This window comes from Diplotaxodon limnothrissa, linkage group LG22 (assembly GCF_057381915.1).
Source record: "Diplotaxodon limnothrissa isolate DT_005_m linkage group LG22, D_limnothrissa_male_GT1.1, whole genome shotgun sequence".
Classification (NCBI taxonomy): Eukaryota; Metazoa; Chordata; class Actinopteri; order Cichliformes; family Cichlidae; genus Diplotaxodon; species Diplotaxodon limnothrissa.
In genome coordinates, this window is record NC_140616.1 from 14959767 (window position 1) to 14984911 (window position 25145).

The window sequence follows — 25145 nt, forward strand, 5'->3', positions numbered from 1 at the left end:
TGTGTGGTGTTTGAGCGAACAGTGTAATTACACTGCAGTGAGTCAGAGGGGGGAGAGAGAAAGAAGTAATTGTTGGGCTTTGTCATATAGATGGAGAGAAAAGATGTGGGAGGAGGAGAAAGCTGGGTGGAGAAGACAGAACATTTTCTGTGTTTGTGCATAAATGCAGAAAACGTGACCTTTTTTCTACTAAACATCAACCAAAATATCTTCTTTTACCTTCATATGCAGGATGTTTATCTTCACCTTGGTGGGTTCCTCTTACCTCCTGCTGTGTGGGTTTATTTGTCCAGTTGTTTGTTGCTCTGGTATCTCGGGATATGTTTCAGACGCCACTTCCTCTTCGTTCAAGCAAATGTTGTCGATAGTTACATGAGAAAATCAATACTAATAATACTCATCTCTGCCGTTTTAAATACAAATGGGGTTTCTGGCAAGCGGTTTGGATTACCAGATTGACTGGAAACAGGGAGAACAGCTAATGTGGCTATGTCTACAGGAAGGAAACAAAAACCTGTTTGGTTTAAACATCAGAAACCGTCTTTAAGTATACTGGCATGCAGAGTGTCTCAAAATTCTCTAGAAAGCGAACGTGAAGGTCCCAAACAAGTGTGTTGTTTCCTGATGAGCAGTGCACTCACTGTAAATGGTAATCTTCAGATGGCCACCTTTATTCTTCAACTCTCTTAGGCAATTTTTAGCCCTTCATTTGTGCAAAAATACAATTTTCATGTCTGACAAACTGTGGAATAATTGGCATTTTTCATAGAATCAACTAAAGAAATGGGAACAAATGATGTGTTTTGGGGGTGTTAGTAACAAAGTGCCCAAAAATAGTTTATCCTTTGAGCCAGTAACCTTTGTTAATCTTGAATTGTTGGTGGCATAACAAAAAAACAAACAAAAAAGCATTCCTCTGAAAATGATCAGGTACACGGACTGGACTAAAAAATCAGCATCCAATGTCCAAACGGAAAAAATTGAAATAATTTCAGAAATCCCAGAGAGCTATTCTTCAAATCCACCTTAAAAAACAACAACAACAAAAAAAAACCCTCTAAGAAAGCCTACTAGATGTCTGCTTAGACGTAAAAATATAAAGAAATGAGGGGTGGCTCTAGACTTTTGCACAGTGCTGTATCTGTATCACAGTGCTGGAGGTTCTCTTTGGGTCCCAGGCTAAAACATTTGTTTTCTATCCAGGAAAAGCCCTAAATACTAACAGATCCAGATGTAATGAATATTTTTAAACTTTTTTATGTCTGATTTTTGGCTAAGAGAATGCATGTGCATGAGATGGCTAAACAATTAAATAATGTCTTCATCGTGTGTGTTACAAGACATGTTTGCTGTAGTGTGGTTATTATTTTTAAATGATTCTCCCTTTGCTTTCCTCTTCATATTGACACATGCATAACAACATCCCTAAAGCTCAAGTAAGCTCAAGAACTTCAGTTTCCTTTACAGTGAAAGCCACACATGCACTGAGAACAGGACCAAAGCAGTCTTCAGTGTCTGTTTGGCCAATCATATGATCTCATTTGTTCACTAGATCCGTGCACAGCCACACACAAACATAAAAAAAAAACACAGTCATGTGGTGGATTATAAGGGGAAACACACAATGATGAGCAAAGAAACACCTGGATGAAAGCCATAGGTATGACATCACACTCAGAGGCTGGTATGCTACCATAAATTAGTGTGGCTGAGGTCAGATGTGGGTGTGATCCCACAATGTCTGCTTGTGGGTCAATGTATATGTGTCTGTCTGTGAGATTAGTCACCAGCAGGCGCACTCCGGTAACAAAGGTTCATTGAAGACTTGTTTGGAGGCTGTCTGCCTCTCCCTCTTTCTTTGTCTGGAAAAATGTTTTTGTCATTATATCAGCAGTAGCATTGCACAAAATACTTGGAAAGCCTTTTTTTCTTCTTGTAGCAGATGGGATCATTTTGCTGAATAAAATCCAGCATCATAGACATTTAATGGCTACAAAACACGCTTTATTAGACCACTAAAGCTGCTCCTTTTATGTCATCATATGGAAAAATTTGGAGGTGAGACATGTATTTGACGGGTTTTGACTGTTGACATTAAATAGGGGGTCATTTCATCACTTATAAACCCAGAGGGTAAAATAAGCAGGGAAAAAACACGAGTAGTGGTTCTCAAATTGTGAGCTTCATGCCCCTAGTGGGACATGAAGGTACTGCAGGCGGGCTATGACTGGTCATTTATAATTAATAGATTTCAAAAGAAATAATTCTACTGAAATTTTTTTACATTTTAAAAAATTTAAATTGGTGTGAATATATAATTTTAAGCATTAAACATGTTTCGAGTGGCTGACAGTTGCATTGGATCTTAAAAAGTTCTCGTAACATTTCAGCACATGGACTACAAGCAAAGCAACAAATCTAAAATATAGTTCCAAACACATGATGCAAACCCATAAATTCAGTAAACGAAATAATTCATAATATAAAAATATAAAATACATGAGAGGTGAGAAAGTTGAAGCCTGAAATGCCAACATGTGAGTACTGCCACAGTTAGCTGAATAGCATTATGTATTGGATAACATCTACAGTCTACTCACTTCATCAAATAACAACTTGCGATTTAATGAAAACATTTTAATTGCCTGAACTTTTACACACAGGACAAATTAATGCGTTGTGTCAGCAGTTTAGGTAGACCACACCATAAAGGCTAGCTAGTTATGAGCCGAACTAGAGTAAAAACAGCCTACAACAAGTAGCCTCCATATTATAGTTTGAAACTATATAACTGGAAAGATAACGCGCTGGGCTTTTTAAAACTCTAGTATCTTGCAGTTATGTGTTACGCCTGCACGATAAAATCTGTAACACATCAGTCACACTAACATTTATCCAAACCGTGAGAGGCCGTTTTGTTGTCTGTTGCTTATCTTTCTATTGAAGATTGAGCTTCCTTTGTTGTTGTTTGTTATTTTGGAAAAGTGGAACCACAGTGGCAGTGGAACCCTGTTAGAACCCGTGTTTTATTTTTACGTGGATGGCTGCGGAAATGTTGGATGCCTTGGTGAGAGAGAGCACGGCAAAGAAAAGACGATCCCTTGGCCAATATATTGGGTGGAAATATCAGGTCCTGACATTTTTATGGTTGTTACTTTGACACCTATCACGGTCAGGTGGTTTTAATGTCGAGGCGTGTATCTGTTTGTATTACAGGTTATTTGAAAATGCATTGCCACTAGAGGGTGATGTTAGCACACCTCCTCTCAAAGAAAGGATGCCTGCACTGAGCAAGCCAGAAAGATGTAAGGACCGAGCTTAGAGCCACCTTCTAAATGAGAGTCAGAGCAGGGCTGTGTGTGTGTGTGTGTGTCTTTGTGTGACATCTTGGCCCACTAATCCAGTGGCCCATTAATCTGCTTTACTCCTGAGCAACTCTCGTGTTGTCTGCCCGCCTGTTTGCTTGATTTTGTGTGCGTGCGTGTGTGAGAGCTTGACTCTGCCACGGTTCATAGACTTTGCTGAGTGTCCAGTGTGACAATATACTGTGACATAGTGGATTTAATATTAAGGATCAGTGATAATCTCTTTTGATTTCATGGCACTTGGAAAACAGCCATATATAGAGAAGTTCCAGGGACCAGATTTCTGCTTCACTTCTGATGTTCATGCTTGCACAAACTTACTAAGCTTGACATCCTTTATAGCCCTGAGTAGTTTAACTTCAAGCAATCTGTCTTTGAGTCTGGAAATAAATGGCATGACCTGAGACAGCAGACTATTGCAAGCGTGACTGTTTGATTATAGCACTTGACATTCTTATTATTGATTCAGATGTTTTGGGGTGCTTCATCACGCTGCGTATCTGGCAGGAAATCAAGTGCAAATGCGTAAAATCTTAAAATTAAGGCAGATTTCCATGATTATTAGTTGTAAAGCCTAAAGCCTCAATTACACTTTCTGCTCCACATGATTAAAATTTTATCGTTTGCCAAGATCTGTGAGGGTTTGCGAGTGCCAACAAATATGTGAGCGCAGGTTTTTGCAGACGCGTACTATATCAAAGTTTAAACACAATCCCGCATGTCTCTTGTCCATGTTTTTGGGCGTAAGGGCAACGTAGGATCAGTGATGTCAGGATACAAATAACCTGATAGAAAATCTCAAAGAACTACCAAAAAAATAAGCGCATCTTTTCAACTTATAATCGCAAAACTTTAATATCCCATTTAACATATTAGTGTTTGTTCTCCTTTGCTATTATGCCAGTTTGATTTATGAAGTAATCAGTTGGTTTAAGCCCATTTGGATGAGGAGGTGGCTTCATACTCCTCTATGTCTCTGCGTGGAAGTTTATTACAGTATAATTGGATTAAGTGTGTAAAGTCGGTGGAACAACTGACTGCAAGTCCCCGTGTCTCTTTTTTTTTCTGCTCCAAAGATGGATGATTTCTGCGGGACGGTGTCGAGTTGAAAACACTACATTATGACTAATTGAGTAACACCACAGGGGGGGGCATGTGTGTGACAGGCAGAATAGCCAAAGGGAAAGCAATGCACACACATTCATTTTCATTTCTCTTATGTCATTCTCAGCTGTGTCTTTTAGCAATTATCTTTTTTCAGTTTGTTCTTATTGATATTTCTGCACGGTTTTCTCTCATTTTACTCCCTTTTTTTGTTCATGTCGTCTTGCAGTTATTACATCATTTCTTATGTCTTTCCCACCTCACTTGTTTTGCCTCTATCTCCTGTACATCTGGTTCCCTCTCTCCCCCTCCTTCACTCTCCTGGGGACAAAGACACCCACGTCTCCTCCTCCTTCCTTCTTTTCTCTCTTCCTTCTCCCTCCCCCCTTTCACATCCATAGGCTGCCTACTGCTCCGCTTTCCCTCCCTCCTTTGGTTCTTCCCTCCACTCGAGTCCCACTCCTCATGCTGCTTGCTGTGTATCTGTGTGTGTCAGTGTAGTAGAGGTTTGTAGTAGAGGGGGGAGGCGGAGGCTGTGAGCTTAAGTCGGCATTATCCATCATTACAGAGTCAGCTGGCTAGCACAGCGCTAGCCCAAAGACCACAGAAGCTGGGGCTTTTCCCAATTTAGCTGTCCTTTAGAGGAAGATTGGATCTCTTCTCTTCTCTTCTCTTCTCTTCTCTTCTCTTCTCTTCTCTTCTCTTCTCGATATTAAATGGAAGGACTATACCATGGTAAGGCTTTTAACATGCTGTTGTATGCAAATTCTTTTTTCTTTCTGCGTTAAACCATTATATGCATGCATGTTTATCCATATCTAAGAACTTTTTAGGCATTGACTGCCTAAAAAGTTGAAGTAGTTGTGGATTTGTGTATGTGTGTGGTCACTATCGCATTCAAACACACAGTGTCAGAGTGGTTTAGTTCTTTTGGCTTCTTGCTGTCATTACTTTGAATAACTATTATAAACTAAAAATTATTGTTGGTAAGTGCGGTTTTCTGCTGGTTATAATAAATATGATGATAAAGACGAGCAGAGGAGGGGCTGTAAAGAACGCTTTAGTGGTTCATATTGGTTTTGGTTTTAGGTCTGGAGCAGGTTCTACTAATGTGAAGGTTAGTGGTTCAATCCCTGGTCCCCTGGTCTGCATGTAGACATGCTCCCCAGTGCATACGCTGGTGTGTTTGTAATAGATATACACAGTGTTCAGAATAAAGTGCTGTGTGAATGTGGCATGGAAACTGGTTTGAAAAGTGTTATATAAGTACTAGTGCACTACTAAATGACGATGAGCAGGAGGAAGAGGGCAGAACACCTGTGAATACACATGCTTACTTATTTACAGTCGAGCTGAGGCAATTAGTTCAATTAATCAGATTAATTGCTCAAATTGTTCAACAAAAATCATGAGCATTTGTTGGGTTTCAGACACACACACACACACACACACACACACGCGCACACACACACACACACACACACACACACACACACAGATTTGAACAAAACAAAATATTTCAAGGCATTATTTTTGAGCACTAAATGGAAGATTGATGATAATTGCTATCTTTGTGCAGTCCTATTTGAAACCCTATTCATTAAATAATCTTCTCTCTTATCCACCTAAGTGTGTGGTTTTTTGTATGTAGGAGGCTTCAACTTCAAGTGTGTGTGTGTGTGTGTGTGTGTGTGTGTGTGTGTGTGTGTGTGGGAGGAAGGCAGTACGTGTTTGTGTTTGAATACACGTGTGCATCCCAACATAGTTCCCACTGCAGGCCACGTGGCTTCGTGTAGGTGTTGGTGTGTATTTGTGTAAGTGTTCTCTCCCTGTTTGTGTATTCTGTGTGCACATGTTGGCATGAACTAACAAGTCCCCTGCAGCGTTTTGTTTCTGGGTTAGATCATCTATATTTTAGTGTGTATTAAACATGTCGATCTGTGCTTATAGTGGATGGAAATTCTTCTAAAGAGGTATCTCTTAACAACTTTCCTCCTTCACACGTTCATGAAAAATGCATGCAAGCAAGGTGCTGCTCCTTTATCTGCGTTAACATTAAAGAAGCTGAGCTGGCGATCAATTACCTCTGATTTCCGGTAGAGTCACAAATTAGTTGTGTTTAATTTGTAGAGTACATCCAGAAACAACAGTTTGACCCAGGGGTGCTCACACTTTTTCCGCATGTGAGCTACTTATAAAATGACCAAGTCAAAATGATCTACCCACTACAAAAATCCAAAACATATACTTATTTATAAATATATTGAGGATTCTTTATATCTACAATGTATATACATGCATAACCGCAATATCCAATATTTCACAACACAATTAACTATGTAAATTTTTTGTCATTACCTGAGTTTACTCTGATGACTTGCACTGAATTGAATCAGCCAGGGATGCATAGTCCGGACAGTAGCTGCTGACGGCCAGGTTTAAGAGAAAAAACCGAGAGCTAAAAATTGGAGTTAACTCGCTGACTAGCTTGTCAGTTTTACTACACTTCGCGCCGCTGTTTGCGCATGCGCAGCGACCTAAGCGTCAGAAAAAATCTGATGTCATCTGACTGGCTTCCCTGTATCAATCAAGTGACGGGATGGATGATAGGCTGGCATCTATTTTTTTAATGCCATGCGATCTACCAATACTACCTTTGCGATCGACTGGTCGATCGCGATCGACGTATTGAGCACCCCTGGTTTGACCCATGTCGTCTAATCTGGCATCCTTTGGATAACGAAAAACTTCAATCAAAAAGGTGAAATGTTGGATTGAAAACTGTGTTAATAATGGATATGTAGTTAATTATACATGTTAGGACGCTGGTGCGCGGTCTGGTACAAATTGTACCATCTAACGATCATTAAGTAGAGCCACTAAAGCGCTTGAACTCAGTGGCCAATCAGAAATGAGAATTCATTTTCAGCCTTCCTCCCAGACAAGATAAAAGGCACATTCAATATTTAATGGAAAGTGTGATTTTCGCCTTATTCAGAAACATGTTTGTCTCTGGTTAAGCAAGTGTAGATATGTTTCACCCACAGCTGGGACTGCACTATAAACTGGGTATTTTTGTCACATTTGTTTGGATGTTTATTAAATAACACATACAACCCTGGCGTCATTTAAAGATTATTTTGAAGCGCTATCTCACCAGTTCACACGCCCTAAATCTGTTGATTTGAATTACGCATAGCGTATCTGCTCTGAGCGTGATACATTTAACATGCCGCTCCAGTAAGCCAGTTAGCTTTATCAGTGCACCTGAACGATACACACTCGAGTGCAAGCAGTGATGCGTTAACGTGGCCTTATTATGTTTCATGCGTGTGGGGCTTATCTTGAGTTTGCCTCATCTGAGCGCGCGTGTGTGTGTGTGCGTGTGCAATGGATTTGACTTTGAATAATTGTCTGATGTTTATCTAAATGTGAATAATGATAATAAGAAAATATGTGTGTTTCTGATAGAACACAGAAACCTTTTACTGATATTCTTCATGTCTATATATTTATTCATGTATTTCAACTAGAACTGTAACTAAATTGAGTCATGAAAGACATCGACTGGGTGTCTAGCGCATATAAAGATGTCTCCATTATGTAAAACACACCGTAGCTCTTCATCAGAGCCAAAACTGTGCTTAGATCCTACCACGAGGCATTTTAAAGGCCAAAAGCGGTGTTTTTAAAAAAAAAAAAAAAATGTGTGTGTTTATGTGTTGCTGTGCATTTGTATATGTGTGTCTGAGTGGCAGGTGTGATTGGTGCCTCAGGCGTTGTTGTTGCATCGTAAGACTGCATGCTCCAGTAACACCCCATTGTCCGGAGAGTTTCAAGCATACACACTCACACACACAACATATATACACACACTGCGTCTGAGACACCTGCCAGCACAGCTTGAAGGTTAACCATTAGGCACCAAGCAATGAGGCAGAACAGCTGGCTGTTCTCCTCAGGTTTAGTACACTTAATTTCTGCAGGAGTGTTTTTTTTTTTGCTCTTCTGTGAGTCCTGCAGGATTGTCTCTTCAACCTTTTTATCCATCTCTGCATGTTTTATTTTATCTGCTTTTCCATCTAGGGTCACTGGGGTCTGGAGCCTATTCCAGCTAACATTGAGCGAGCCAATTTAGAGTCACTAATTAACTTAACATGCATGACTGTGGACTGTGGGAGGAAATCGGAGCACACAAGAATACTCACGTAGGCACAGGGAGCACATGCCACCTCCACACATAAAGGATCAAACCAGCCAGCAGGTCTGAATCAAAAACCTCCTCGTTGTTAGGTGACGGTGTTTAAACTGCACCTCCCTACCCATATGGAAAAGATATATATAAATCTTATAAAGTTTGTATCTTTCTTGTGTGAAACTTGTATGAAAAGCATATAAGAGTGAAAACAGATATAAGATCCCTTGAAAAATTATATAATGAAACTTGTATGTTTTGGATACTTACTAAAACAATGTATGAAAGTAATGAGAAAGTGGCCACTTTCATGAGTAATCACATATAAGTTTTTACTATTTCTTTTCCATATGGGTACTGCCCCCACTCTTTGGAGTTTAAGGAGACTTTCCTTATTCCGCTGTGCTTTCTAGACCTACAGACGCATGTTTTCACACAAATTTGCACGTACACTGAGAGCTTGTCAGCACAAGAATTAAGAAAGAAAATTATAGTTATGATTGTTACATTCTCCCAAAAGTTCAGGGGATGTTAGGAAAATAAAAGTGCTCTAGGGGAAAATCTATGGCTTAAGCAAATAAGACAACAGCTGTCAGGTCAAGATGTGACAAACGGAAGATATTGTGGTGACTGTCCAGTTCAGTGGTGATAAGCAAAAGGCCTAGCTGCTTTTTATTCATCCTGCTTTTGTGTAAAAACAATGCAGAACAGTTCTTAACACAGTTGTATTCAAGAAATAAACGTGAATTTGAATAATCTAATAAAGTTTTAGCATAAGAGCGTAAACACATTCTTAAATTCACATAAATCACAATGAAATTTGGTGTAACTTTCCTTGAATCCATTCATTAGCTCAGTAATGATATATGTCAGATTTTATTGTACATATTCAAACATCATCTCACTATAAGCTCAATAGGCATATGTAACAATACAAATTTTAATGTTAAATATACCTGAGAGGTCAAAATGTCATCATTAGGTGAAAAGAACTGCTGATGATGTGAAGTGAGATGATATTTTTTTAACTTCAATGTGATTGATTGAGGCGACTTCCAGTTACAGTGCAGGATAACAGTGATTGACCTATGAAAGGCTAATAAGTAGACTAGAGGATTACCAAGGCAACTAGCCATCAGTGACAGTGATGTGCAGTAAGCGAATTTCTTCCTCTATGGATGGAGTTTAACTCCAAGACACTCCAAGACACTGGTGCTGTTAGTTTTCTACAGTGCTTAAGAGCGCCCGCTGAGGGAGAAATGCTAAACCCTTCAAAGTAAAAGCCCAGATATTTCTGATTAGCACTTCCATGTTGGATTGCGTTATACTACAAGATAGCACAGTGTGAGTCCGGCTGGATGAGTGATACCTTGATTTGGTCAAACTTTTAAATTGAATGGCCTCAAATAAAAACAGGAAATAAAATACAGGAAGACTGTAGGTTTTTATTAATAGCTTAGCTTAGAGAAGCTGCTAAGCTGCTGTTACCAATAAAAGGAACAAAAAAAGCTTGAGATCTGAGAGAGAGGGTAAGTTAACTAGTCAATCTAAATAAAAAAAACAATAAAATAAAAAAAGGAACACAAAGCACACACTCCTTCAACCAGAGTGGTAAACATCAATAATCACACAGCCCAAACACTGCTTCAAGAAAGACATTGTGGCCTCCTCCTCTTCGTCCCTCACATTTACTCTTGAGGCTCATTGCTGAGTGGAGTCAGCTGTGCACAAAACGCTGCCTCCACAGAAATAGAGGTGGTACCTGAAACGGGAGGGAGAGAGGGCAGCACCACACACCCACACAACGAAACACAGCAGACCTGCTGTAGCTTTAACAGTAATGGTAAATCTCAATATTTTATGCTAAATGCTATTTCATAAACATGACAGTAAATGGCTTTTGACCAGAAGCTGGTTACAGTTTCCTTTTTTTAAGCAGTTTGTCTAATGCTTAAGCAAAGAAACAAAAGCAAAACCCTCCTCTCTCACTCTCTGACCTCTTAAACTATGAATTTTAACTTTAACCACTGATCTGAGACCAGTAGTCAGACAGACATTGCACAGCAGACTCTCTCATGATTGTTCAGTCTAATTGCAGCTCCTTAAAAACCTGTGATTAACATGCAATTATCCGCTGTTTGAAGACATGGAGATGGTGCTTGTGTGTCTGTGCTTGGAAATGCCCGTCTGTAAAGGTGTGAGCTGGTAGTTTTTGACTGCACATTTCATGTTTGGGTTTTTGGGCTTATAGTGTAATACCAACTGGCAAGGAGCATGCACATCAGTCTGCCAATGTGCGGCAATGTGCGGGAGAAGACAGTTGTGTTGTTATTTGGGTGTGATTTAAATTCTTTAAACTGTATTAAATTGTATGCCATGGATTACAAAAAAGCCTCCTCTTTCTAAGCCAAAAAAGCACGACAGATGAAAAGGGAGTCTCACGATTACAATTTTTTGTTCCAGCATTTCAGGTGCTGTCTCATCTTGTTTCTAAGCCCTGAAAAGACCACTGTCTCCTATGGAGTCAAATGCAGACTGCAGCAATGCCAGCATTGTTGTGGATCTCAGACTACATAGCACTTAACCTTCCCTGCGCTCTTAACAGAGAGACATTGAGAAGCAAATGGAGACGCTGATAGCATCCAGGGGACAGATGGTGCTTATAGGTTTCAGGTCTATCTAGAGGTCATTATAGGGACTATAAAACAGAGTCTACCGTCATAAACTGGTCTATATCAGTTTACTCTGGTCTGTATTAGATACCCAGGATTAAGTTAACCCATTTATCATGGTGTGATATAATGATGGTTGTCTTTGATTTTCAAAGGGTGATACTTTGCAGATGAGGTGATTAGAAGAAATATACGTGCCTGCAGCTTAAAGTGGGCTCTGTTCTGGCTTCCCCGCTGATTGGGTCAAGAGGACATAGTATTGTAGGGTCTTCACCTTACAATATAAAGCGCCTTGAGGCAACTGCTGTTCTGATTTGGCGCTATATAAATGAAACTTAATTAAATTGGAGAGGAATGAGGTTTCCTAGAATTACATTATCAGTGAAAGCACTGCCACGATGTTATCTAATATGTCATGGTGCAATTTGATATGTCTGGATCTTCCCATGATAACGTCATGTTTGTTTTGTTGTGCAGTGCTATAGAATCACATACAGACCTCAGTTTATTGCAAATATTAATAATGGAAAACTGATGATTAATGTTGCCTCTGGTGAAGGTATACGCTGACAATTTTGCAATTTGAGTCATATTGCAGTTGGTCACCGGTGAGGTATGTGAATCTGTTTATTACCATCACCACTATAGATGCACGCATTCATAAACAGTACTGTGAGGGTTTCATGTTACACAGCATTTCAATAGCACACCCACCACGAATCACCTTGATGCCATTTCTTTCTTTGTGTAGATTTTCTTTCAGCCGTTACTTACATCATCTATGTTGACAGCCCCTGCAGTCGGTCTGTGGGTGCGTGTTTACCCAGTATTTTTCTGTAGATCAGGGTTTCCAAAGCACTTAGGCACTTATCCTTTTGCCCTCCACTACATGCAGCCCTATCATTGCTGTGACTCGGTGTCATGTTCCCAAAAGGCTTCTCCTAGACTTCCTGTGGGTGTGTGGGGACCTATAGAGTACAGTAATAAGAGTGGCACCGATACTTTTGCTTTTAGCCTGCTCGGCAGGATTTACCATTGACCATTGCTAAATGTGTTGTCAAGTCACATACCTTGTTTGTTGTAATGCATGAAAAATAAGGTGGCTTTATTATGCTTGCCAAGTTTTAAAAAAAAAACCCTCCAAAAAAACATTTACCTGAGAAGCTTTGTTTTGCTTGATTAGTCTGACCAACTGTGTCTCCTCCTAACCACAGTCTGAATCCAGCCAGGACTTAAATTTCCTCCTGCACAATTAAAACAAAACAAAACATTAGTCTGAGCTTTAGCTCTTAGAAGCTAGTATTATGGTTTTCTGAATGTACACATAAATGTCTATGTGAGAGGGGTTATGGGAAACTGGCAGTTTCAGAGAAGAAGCTAAATAGAAGCAGCTAAACTCTGCAGCCTTCAGCACCATTGTATGTTTTATTGGAGCCTCCAATCAAAAGCAAAAAAGGTTCAATCACGCCCTGTAACATCCTGGTTTCACAGCTGCCCGATCTCGGTGAACAATAACCCCGCTCTGTGGCGTTTCCCCACTTTAGGTCTTTCACATGCTTAAACAATGAAGCTTCAGCCTATAAGGAGCGAGGGTAAATCTTGTCACAAAGGGGGTATCGATTGGTAAAAACAATCTGTCAATGTCTCAGTGAAAAGTAAGTGTGTGTGTGTGCTACAAAACAGGGGACTGATTGATTTCTAATCTACTTAACTTGACACATTGTGGAGCAATACGTCCGCTCTGCAATTCACAGCCTGTAAGTAATCGAGTTGCGGACACCTGCTGTGGGAATTAACTCAATAAAGTTCTGTTTAAGTTTTGAACAGACTTGATCTTTTCTTTGTCCAAATCTCATATAATTTAACAAACTGGCTAACTCTGTTATTTCTCCATTTGTCTTTCAGATATTTCCAGGATTGCCTACTACACAGGTAAGTAGCTGACCCACAGTTGCCATAGAAATAGCAATTGGATAACATCAATTTAACCTAAAATATTGCTTTTAAGTTGCCTCTCGGTTTTTATTATTATTTACTCAAAGATAACATTTCACATGTGTTATCTGTATTATTTTATTCCCAAAAGGTAATGGCAGTGGGAATGTAGCAATGTATTATTGTATGACATGACCATAAGATATATATTATATCATCATATATTATTTGTATTATCCTATTTGTGGTCTACACAGTTATTTATTCAGAAAACAGAAACATGGCATCCTATTATAGGCATCCTTGAAGGAAGTGCACAAATATACATCGTCAGACTCTGTGCTTCTGCTAATGAACAGCTGAACTAGTAGCAAGTGCTTATTTGAGTCATGTTTGTGATTGTGTAAGACAATTAAAGCAGACAGAAAACAGAGGGGGACTATTTATCTGTGCGTTTGTGTCGACATGTTGGCCTCGTTAGTGAGCAGGAGTGAGGAAGAGAGTGAGAGGCTGTGTGTCTAATTAGAATATTCACACTGCAGACAGAAAACTTGAAAAAACAACCCGAGGGTCGGGCTGCACGACTGTGGCCAAAATGATTATCAAGATCATTTTGCTCAGTATTAGTACCCCAATTATTTATGAGTTTATGAGTTTTTGTTGATTTATAGCGACTAAAACATTTTCATTCCACTGTCAACATAAAATTAGTCCTCCTTATTCACCTAAATGTAATGTATCGTGTAGAAAGAAAAAGATAAATAATTTAAAAAACAAAATGAAATCAACAACGCTCTGCTCCCGTTTTTATATTTTTGATAATTGAAACGTCTTACAAGTTTCTAATAAAGTATTTATTTACTGGATCTAAGTACATCTCCTATGTTTACGTTTTCCTGAAGTCTCAATTGCTCAGCGTGTTTGTTAGAGACATCTTTGTGCAGATGCATCTGTGTTCATGATTTCGGTGCGTCTTTGTGAGCTGGATGGATGCACTGCTGCGCTGTACAGATTTTTATGAATATCTGAGTTGACATTGGAAGATTCATGTTGGTACCCACTTCATGTTTTTCTTGGCCTTCATCGATTTGGTGTACTGGAGCTAGTGCTGTGTTTTGATTTTGTTGAACAAGTTAAGGTGTCATGCTTTATGGTGTAGGCTCTACGGCGCTCTTTGCACGTGATTTGATCCTAGTTAACATGACTTGTGCTAAATCTAAAGGCAATAATCCGCTTCCACGGACAAACTCTTCACCTTCTGCAGTGCTAGATATTTGTTTAATTTCGACAGTCTGCTATTTGTTATTCCAGAAAAATAAAAGCTGCGCTGTGCAGGGAACAGCTGCGATTGGCAGATGCAGGCATGTCGTCAGGCAAAGATTTAGGGAGCGCTTTATTTGCTTTTCCTTGGTTTGCTTTTGTCGATTATGTTCGTTTAATTCTGGGAGGCCAAAATCACAAACAAGATTAAAAATCAAATTAATTGTTCGGGCCTACCTTAGGACTTACTGCAGATTAGTGCTGCGTGTCCACAAGCTACACAATTAGCTCTTTGTCTGGCTTTAATCCCCTCCACTTATCATCTAGACAAATTAATTTATCAGATGATGTTACTTTTTATTTCTCAAAGCACCGACGTTTTTGTAACATGTTCAGAGCTTCCCTCTGGAGCATAGCTTAACAATGCTCATGGCCAGGTGTGAGGAAGTAAGAAAAATGAAAAGGAAGAAGAGTTGGTTGGACCGCATGTTTTTAGAATGACACCAGTGTCTTGTGTTTTATTTTAACATATTTCCAAAGTATAATTTTTGGACATTTTATTCATGCTCTAATTTCGGTGCAATCATCTAATTAGTCTAATCATTAAGTCACTTTATTTTGTGTTTGACAGACAGACGTCTGTAGTACTGCCTAATAACTGCTCTACAGATGAACAGGGGGAGCTTAAACGAGTTAATGAGCTGTGACCAAGTAAAAGATTGTGTGGAAATTGCAAGCAGAAAATAATTTGTGTTTAATTCATGAGGTAAAAATCTAACATGTTTGAAATTCAAAGCTCTTCACCTTCAAGGCATCGACACAAACACGCTGATTGTTCGCTAATAAAACATCACCACATCAAAGTGGATAGTGCAGATCTGAGGTTTACCTGCTGCTTTCAAATGTTATTTACATTAAGTAGGTAGTGGGTGCTATGCTTCCCTCCTGTGCTTAAAAAACATGTTCATAAGCGCACAGCACAATATGAACAGAGACTTTGGCTCAGGCCCAAAAAGCTCTTCCCATTCATGGCAACATCCGGCCCCCTGACAAAAGGCTTTCAATAGTCCACACACCCACATCCACACTCTAACCCCCTTTCCCATTTTCATAACAATGGCCTATGCCTGAGATGGGCCGCAAATTATAGGAAACTCACACGTGCACACACACATGCACACCCAAATGGCTGCTCAGTTAAGCAGCTTTAGGACTTGGTGGCGAAATCTTAAGTTTTAAGCTAATTTAAGATTTTGTGAACACTTGTGTGTTTTTAGTATTCAGGCCTGTTTTTGTTCTTCAGGTGAGATGTGTTCACACATAATTAAACATTTTAAAAAAGCCCATAATTTGGATGTTTTCGTGCAGCTAAACATTTTCTCCAGTGTTAGTACATTCACCCAGACTTTGCCAGCTGGGTATGTTTTCCAACTTGCTGGCTGTTCTGTAACACAATATTCATGCAGCATAATCTGTGAGATTGCTCCTTTTAATTCATTGCTCATTTAATACAAATATTTTCAAAGCCAAAGTAATATTTTGGGCACTGGCTTAGTGCCACATAAGTGACCACGTTTAGTTGAGCACAGCCTTTGTTAACCAGCTGTATCCCTAAGGTATAGAGATGCAGTACAAACATGGATACCTGGTAATTAGTGCTATTTACCTAGAGACTAATGAAATGCTTGAATTTCACTCACCAAAACTTTTTGAATGTGCTGTAACTCACATCAGGCCATTGTATTTAGTGGATCATTTAATTACAAATGCTCCAAAACCAGTTGAGAGGTCCAGTTCAGCGACTTGAATTACTTAAGGTGAAGACCAGACCAAAATGGTGTTTTATACCTGGTTATAAACATTTTTTGTTCTCATGTAGTTTGGCTTTACGGAGGGAGATCTGCGGGGTCCGAATCGCTTTTAGAGCCAGCCTCAAGTGACTGTTTTTGGCACCTCGACGCTGACTTAGTTTTTCAGCCAAGGTTGCCGCTTGGCTGAACATAGAAATTCAAAGCAGTACTTAACAAGCAGCCTGATAGAGCTGGGTATGGGGACACTTTATTAGGGATAATTGGCAGGGGAGCTCTGTGTGTTTTCTGGCTGAGGGGCTTTTTGTGCAGTGTGGAGTGTGATCTTCTGAAAACCTTGTGATTGAAGTGGGTTGCTTTGCCATATTGGGTGCAGCTGCTAGTTTACAAACTGGGAACAGTGTCGGTGGTGGAAGAAGGTTTTTTTTTTTCTCTTTATAAAATAAATAACATATTTGTGTTTTTTGTTGTTTGGCTGTAACGGTGGTTTATAAGAAATAGAGTTCAGGGTGGTGTTGTGGTTGATTGAGCTTGCAAGACCCTGCATGAGTGAGGTCATGTATGCCATTATGAAACGACAGTATGAAAAGGACTTTAAATTCTGTTAATAAAGATATAGTTTTCTTTTTTATTGAATTTAAGTAATATTTATCTCCTCTCTTCAGTAACACATGCATTATGCTTGCAAGGAGGACTTTCAGAGTTGTTCTAAGGGACTGCTCTTTTGAGCAGTGTTAATATTAGTTCAAGATGAGAACTGTTCTGAGGTCAGCTTGAGCTAAAGTGGGAGGGTTTATTGCATAGAGGGGACAGGATTAGCATATTAATAGTTTCTGGCTCCTCCTACCCCTCCAGCAGCCCTCTCTGGAGCGCTCTCATTCCGCACTCAACTTTCTTTCTGTTGCGTTGCTCTGTCCTCTTTTACTTCTCATTCACCTTAAAACAATTGCTGCATTTCTCTCTCTTTCTCTCTCTCTTGGCTTTGTTTTTTCTTGGTTAACTTTTTTCTCTTACTTTTGTTTCCAAGAGAAGATCTTTTTTTTTTTCTGACTGAGCACAGTAATTGCCTCTTGGTGTCTGACCACTAGCTAACTGAAGGTCCTCTGGATGCGCACTATTCAGTTGGATTTTTGGCTTTAAACTTTTTGCTCCCTCTCAACAACTCGGGGAACTTCGCTGAATGAAATAAGCCAAATTCGAAAGCCTCCTGACACTTCCAAGGCAACTGTGTAACTATGGAGTGCAGGCATGGGGCAGAAATCGGGCAAAAAGCAAACAGTGTGTTGTCATCAGAGAGGGGCTGCTGAGGAGTGGACAGGAAAAAAAAGGAGGAGTGAAGTTTGTGGATGAAAGTAACTTTCTGTCTCTGGAGAGGGTTTTTTTGTGTTGTGGAGCTTTTGGATAACAGGAAAAGATTAAGAGAAGACGCATAAACAAGAAGAAACTTTCCCTGATTTTGTTTTTCTCTTGGATTTTCAAACTGCAGACAAATTGTCAGCAAACTACAAAGTATTCATTTTTCAGGATTGCTTCTTTTACCTCTCTATTACTGCAGCTTTTGCCAAGGAGAAGCAAACTTTGTAATGAGAGACGTTTTGTTTTTTCTTCGTCGGAGACGCCGTGCTTGTGTAAATTAGTGTTTGGATTATGAGAGGGTTTTCTTGCAGCTGTGTCAGGAGCTTAGTGTGTTTGTTTAACTCCTGCGGACGAGAACTTCACTGCATGTGATGCGTGGTTGTGAAGCTGCAGGTTGCCTGTCTGTCCTCGACGCGGACAGGCACAGGGAGGGAGAGACATGCGTTTCCATGGCGACAAGTGGCTGTAGCCCCTTCCCCATGTGTTGGGAGAGAGGTATGAATGAAATCTTCTTTCTGCATAGACTCCTCACGCTCACGGTGTGACATCTGACTCCATGGGAACTGCACTAGTGTACAGCCAAAGGTGTGTGTGTGTGTGAGTGTGTGAGAAAGAGAGAGATCTTAAGAGAGTTTTAATTTGTTGATGTGGAAGTCATCATCATTTGGGACTGGCAGATTAAGTTGGGATCACATTTTCTTACTGTAATCTATCACTCAACTCTTTCCAGTCTCTCTGTTTTGAGCTATCTCAGTGCGAGTGTGCGCGCGTGCCTGTGTGTGCACGCTCTCTCAGGTGTAATTACCTGCTAGCACATATCCATTTTCCCTTTTAATGGATGGGGAGAGGAGACACACAGGAAGAAAGGGAAGTAGAAAAATGGAGCATAAAAGAGATCTTGCTGTCTTTTCTCGCTTCCATGTTGACAACAGCGTGCGCACACACACGCTCTTATGTAGAGAAATTAGTTCTTCTCAGGCATTTCCAGATGGAGTTGCAATGAAATTCCAGGAAGTGCGTCTATGTCCGAACTTTTTATTCAGGAAAAATGGTGTCCTGCGATCCATTGTCTTCTCTGTGTTATAGGCACGGGTGCTTACATAATGAGCCTTGACCTTGACTGCACCTCTCTCTTTATTTCTCTCTCTGGTATCTTATTGTTCATTGTATTGTATCTCAGTGAAAAACAACACATGAAGAATAGATACTTGCAGCACACAGTTTGGAACAACGCAACGGTCTAAGGGGTGTGTGAGAACAAACATGCAACTAATGTAGCAGTGAAACGGTAGTGACTCCATTGACTATACAAATTAAAAATTACACATCACTGTCACTTGGTTATGTGTGCAAATTTTTGACACTGTTACATTTTATTGATAAAATAGTTATTTGTAGTTCTGCTTTCACTCAAAGTGGATTAAATTAAAAGTTAAAGTCTATGTGTCTTGACTAGTTCTGAAGTTAGTATTGTTATCTTGAACTGACTGGAGTGAGTACAGGTAGACCTTACTATTACTGGGTTACTTGGTTTGACCCCCTTCAAAACAGCTTAAATTCTTCGTGGCACAAATTCAAATGTGTTTTAAAATTGTTGCTTCACAGTTGCTTCACATTTATTGGCTCTTGTTCCACCACATCCCAAAGGTGCTCTTTTGGATTTAGATCTGGTGACTGTGGAGGCCGTTTGAGTGCAGTGAACTCACTGTTTGAGCTTATTTGAGCTTTGTGGGGTGGTGTTTTAACCTGCTGGAAGTAGCCATCAGAAGGTGGGGGCACTGTGGTCATAAAGGGATGGACATGTGTTGTCTAACCGGTACTTTGAAACAATCCCTCACACCATGACACCATCACCAGACCCAAACATTGATACAAGGCAGTATGGATCCATGCTTTCGTGTTTAAGGCAAATTCTGACTCAGCAGTTGAAATCAGGACTCATCAGAACAGGAAATGCTTTAAAAAAAATCTTCTCGTACAATTTTGGTGATACTGTGTGAATTAGATCCTCAGTTTCCTGTTCTTATACAGCAGGGTGGCACCAGGTGTGTCGCTGTAGCTCATCTGCTTCAGGCTTCAACATGTGGTTCATCCACCTTGTAGGAGTCTGACCATTCTCTTCTGACCTCTGAAATCAACAAGGCATTTTTGAAGGAGCCTAGAGAACTGCTGCTCACTGGATATTGTCTCTTTTTCTCTGTTTCTTGTGTGGGAAAGTCAGCAAATCAGGAGTTTCAGAGATATTTGAAGCAGCCTGTCCAGGACCAGCAACCTTGTCAGGTTCAAAGTCACTTAAATAATCTTTCTTCCTCATTCTGAGGCTCATTTTGAACTTCAGCGGCTTGCTTTGACCATGTCTACATGCCTAAGTTCATGGGGTTGCTGCAAGTGACTGGCTGATTAGAAATTTGAATTAATAAGCAGTTGAACCGCTGTGCTTAACAAAGTGGTTTGATTAGTCTACTTAAAATCAGGCTCACACACATTTGTGTTCTTGTACATATTAGGCTAATTACTCCACACAAATCTACTGTCATGCAAGTGCCCTTGGTTGGACGTATGAAACTAGACTAAATGTTAGACCCAGAGAATTATCATTATTCTGTTACAGAAAAAAACTTTGTTTTTGTTTTTTTTTAATGGGAATTGATTGTAAAGATATTTTAAAATATTCAACTATCACAGGATTTGTTAAGTTTAATAATTAGATTACTCCTTATTTAATTAAAGTCCGTTTTTCTCTCCTCTGTCTCTCAGAATATGACAGACACCTAGCAGCGGCAGTGTCTGCAGGGAAAACCATGGCGTCAGCCTACCTGGACCCCAACCTGAATCACACCCTCCTCGAAGGGGCCAAGTCTCGACTGAGTGCGGGGGGATCGGACCGAACCATGGCCGGCTCCGTGGACAGGGTTCTGAAAGTCTGCCATCACTTTGAGAGCAACACAGAAAATAGCTGCTGGTCTTCCAATATAAGATACGGTGATGCAACCGATGTCAGGGTAAGATGCTTTTTTTGTATAGTGTCACAATATTAGGGACACTTTACCATTAACTGAGACACACAATATTTATTTAGAGTAAGAAGTAGCCTTCACAGTAATAATACTCAGTGCTCATAACTCTCTCAGGTCAAAATGTGACAGTTGTCACTCAGGAGTACTTTTAAATTACTTTTTTTTTTTGTGCCATTTGTCCTCATCTCAACGTCCTAGCTGTCAGCACTGTTAAAACGGGCCCAAACGCACTGACAATATTTTGCTTGCTAATGCATGTCACCTCAGGGCACCATTTATGTGTGCGCGTGCTAGTGTAGGTTTACTTAGCAGGATGCTTTTAGATCCACCGCTGTGACGTAGAAACTACCTAGCTCTGCTCAGATTTTAGTGGTCATACGTCACTGCCGATCTCCTCTGCTCTCCTTTCATCCCTCTCTACTTCAGTATCTAGGTCAGACCCCCCAGCGTTTTACATGGGAGCACACATGCCTCTGTGAGCATTATTGTGCGCGTGTGTTTGATGTCTGTCAAGTTGTTTGGGTGGGAATGTCACGTTAAATCTCTTGAAGTCTCCGACACAAACTCACGCAGACATAAACTAAAAAATCGATGGTCTCATCCAAAATGTCAGGGAAACATTGGCTGAGTTAATAAAGTAAAGCTTTTTTTTTTTTTTTTTTTTTTACCAAAAAGACACAACAAAAAGTTTTGTTTTATTTAAAACATATCAAACTTATACAGGTGTTTTCGGCACCCAGGGACAGCACAGATACATTAGAAAGTAATTATGCATATTTTACCTTCATAGATATGAAGTATTATTTGCACAGTCATCAGTCATTTTATTTCTCTTTTTTCCTCTTTGTCTGCAGGGGATCATCCAGAAGATTTTAGACATCAACAAAGTGCGCTGGACTTCATGTTTTGGCCTGCGGCTCAGTAACGGTCAATCCAAAGACCAAGTGCACTGGCTCCACCCAGATTTGGGCGTATCCCACGTCAGAGAGAAATATGAACAAGCACGGCCAAATGAAGAGTGGAGGTGCAAGATGAAGCCTGTATTTGTAATGTTGTGATAAGAGCCACTACATCAAATTGCAAGCTAGACTGCTGTTATAAGGGACCAGACAGGATCCTCCTATTTTGGATGGGTCACATTTTTTTTAATTACTGGGGGATAAACTCAGGTGGAGGACTTTTAGCATCCCAGGGTCTTACTCACAAGTGAGGGGAAAGTAGAGCAGGAGCCTGAGACAGATTATTGCATCTTTGAAAGTGATGCAGATGCTCAGTGTGAAAGTGTCATTTTCACCTCACCAGTCAGTCTATATTCCTACCCTAACCTATGACCATGAGGTCTGGGTAGTGAGTAAGACAATAAAATGAAGACACAAGCAGCACAAATATCTATCTGGCCTCTCCCTTGAAGAATGGGTGAGGTGCTCAGTCAGCACTGGACTCAGAGTAGAGTTGGTAGAGAAGGCTGCCATCTATATGAGGTGTTTTGTTAATGTCCTACTCAGAGGAAAGCCTGGATTAGAACCAGGATGCACTGGATACTGGATGTTCTGTTGGCTGGCTTGGGAACACTTGCCTCTGGAAAGATGTAGAGCAGGAAGTTGGGACCAGGGAGGACTGGGTATCTCTGGGTAGACTATTTCTCCTTGACATGGCTACACAGCAGAAATGGATGAAGGATTTGTGGGACTGTCTTCAGGATGGTGAAAATATTTTCGATAGTTTATGAATAAATATGTTAATACAAAGTTATGTCTAAACAGGCTTCTAACGTGTTTTGACATATTGTTTGCCATCATGTGTTTGACTTGTTGTGTCAATTGTCCCTGTTTACGTGCAACAAAACTTAAACTAAACATTAGGTAATCTTATTTAAAGTTTATAAAGTTTATAACCAGGACCTCATGAGGTAGATGAGTTTTAGATGCTTGCGTCTCTTAAACAAGCCCCTTCCTGGAGGATGTTGAACTTGTAGGTTATGTTTTATAAACAGTTTCCTGCTTGGGTTAGACATGAGTTATTTGGCCTTGTAAAGTCAGTAGTTTCAAAAACGGCTAGCTTCAGCAGTCTGCCGTATTGTATTTCGAAGCAGAAGTGATTTATTGCAACCGGCATCATGAAAAATTGCGTGACCCGTCTGTCGAATTGTGATGAGAGCCCTTGTGCGCACGGTGCTGTGTGGCTGTAAAGGCTGAGTAGTTTGGATGTTAATGCTCTGGTATACATTACCTTTATTGTGGCAGTCTTAGTGCTGATTCTATTGTGAGGTGGAGACCTTTTGCTCGGTGGACATAAAGAGGGAGACAGAAACAGATGCCTGCTTTGTGTGACTAAGTCAACAACTATCTCTCTGTCTGTTTCTGCTACACTGATTTTTACAAGCACTCCTCTCATTTGCATTCTTGCATCTTGCGCTTTTGTAATCTCCCTCCGTCCCTTGCTGATTCTCCTCCTTCTGTTCACCCGCACATCTTTATATTCACATCACAAATAATCCTTACATTAGTGTAACGTAGTGACGTCTCTGTCTTCTTTCTCTCCTCCGTAGGTATGAGTTAAGAATCCGATATCTACCAAAGGGCTTTGTGCAGCAGTTTACAGAAGACAAACCTACTCTCAACTACTTCTACCACCAGGTACAAACACAAACAGATGCACAAGCACACAAGAGACACCCAGACACACAAACATATTTCATTCCCTGCCAGCAGCTAGCACTAACGCATATGGAACTACTAGAAGACACCCTGCAAGTGTGTTTTTCTTTGGATAATCTAGGTCAGCAGGATTGCCTGTATGTGTGTGTGAGCGAGATGACCGTCCATTTGTTGAGAAGTAAATGTCTTAATAAACACCTTTGCGTATTTGCATGTTTCAGGTGAAGAACGACTACATGACAGAAAACGGAGATCAAGTGGAACAAGATGTAGCTCTCAAACTGGGCTGTCTCGAAATTAGGTAACACAATGTACTCCACTGCTTTTGTTTCCATTTCTTCGCATGCAGATTGCTGTTTTTTCTTTCAATATCAAAGAATAAAAGGTTCAGTCCAAGTATTAAGCGCTCTGTTTCCTTTGTTGTTGCTGGACGAACAATTTAAAGTACAGTTTGAGTTGTTTTCTTCACCATTGCAGAATGCACAGTCTGTCTGCCCGTCAGCTACACTGATAATTCTTGCCAACATTAGTCAGTTTATTATTCATTGTGCAAAGCAACAGCAGTTTTTGCATTTTATTGAAAAAGAAAATGAAAAAAAAATGACCTCACTCTTTCTCTCTTTCTCTCTCCCACTGGATTCATTTCTAGGAGGTTTTTTAAAGAGATGAGAGGAAATGCCCTGGACAAGAAATCTAACTATGAACTACTGGAGTAAGTATTATCTTCATAAGCAAAGAGTTCCAGGAGCACAGTTCGGCTCCCAACCTCTCTGGTGCATCAGTCCATCCTAATCTCATCATTTCTCTTCCTGGAAACGTGTTTTGAAACACCGCTTTCAGAGCTACAGATCAGAAAAAGTAGCACAGTGTATCACTTTTTGGCAGAGGAAGTTTCTCTTGACTTGACTAGAAACCTGGATTAGTGCAAAAGAAATTGAATAGATTTTAGGAAGCGGGGATGTGAGCAACTGCAAATTGAAGCTGAGTATATTTGCAGTCCTTGTTGTTACATTTACGGGTATTAAAGAGGAAACCGTTCTATGTTTTTCACTCATGTTATCTCAATGCGTTGTCCCACTGTGGATTCTCTGAAAGATGGTTGAAGAATTTACAAAGTGAACTCTAAATGAGGCTTGCCTCTAACTTGGTGTGACTCTAATGAGCTGTCCTCTTTCACTCATGTCTTTCTTTCTTTCTGCCCGTCAGCCTAACGAGCTCTCCAATTAATCCAGAGGAATGTTTTCTGTCTTTTCTTTGTCTCTTCTTCTCATTCTCTGTCTCTCTGCACCATGTTCACTTCCCCTATTTTTATCTGGTTTTCCTTCTGTGCTCTTCCTCTCTTTGTTTTGTCTCCATCGTTCCCTCGCTGCCTCTCTCAGTTGATTGGAAAAAGATGTTGTCTCATGCATATTTTAAACCAACAAGAGAGCGAGATGGAAAGAGCTACTAGGGCTTTGATACAGGAAGCTGACAGTTGGCCATCAGAGCCTGCTGGGCCCTTTATGAGCATTAAGCGCCAAAAATGTATAATGCGCTTTGGGTAATGTATGGCGCTGTTGGCTGTAGTTGATCCATGTTGGCCACCGTTTTGGATTGCTGGCAGAAAAGGCAGAGACTTCTGTTCATCTTTTAATTAGAGTTTTTCACCTCTGCTGCTTCTTTTTCATCTTCCATTAGAAACATTATAACAAGTATAATTATCAGGTTTCTTTGAAGAGATTTCTTATTTGACACCATTTATGCCCTTTATGTGTTTCCTTTTGTACACATTTTCCC

The 25145-nt window shown here is 40.2% G+C and overlaps 1 protein-coding gene across 3 annotated transcripts in view; it reads left to right on the forward strand.

Moving 5' to 3' along the window:
* ptk2aa (protein tyrosine kinase 2aa) overlaps window positions 1-25145 on the forward strand; it is a 61960-nt gene that overhangs the window by 3257 nt on the left and 33558 nt on the right. For 2 of the 3 annotated variants that reach the window (XM_085346622.1, XM_085346623.1), the window contains exons 1-6: window positions 17827-18190; window positions 20453-20697; window positions 21567-21736; window positions 23261-23348; window positions 23591-23670; window positions 24019-24081. In XM_085346622.1, coding sequence (XP_085202748.1) covers window positions 18067-18190; window positions 20453-20697; window positions 21567-21736; window positions 23261-23348; window positions 23591-23670; window positions 24019-24081 — 770 coding nt within the window. In that variant the 5' untranslated portion in view covers window positions 17827-18066. Of the gene's footprint in view, window positions 1-13241; window positions 13269-17826; window positions 18191-20452; window positions 20698-21566; window positions 21737-23260; window positions 23349-23590; window positions 23671-24018; window positions 24082-25145 lie in introns of those variants that run through there. The other variant, XM_085346624.1, reaches the window with a different exon arrangement.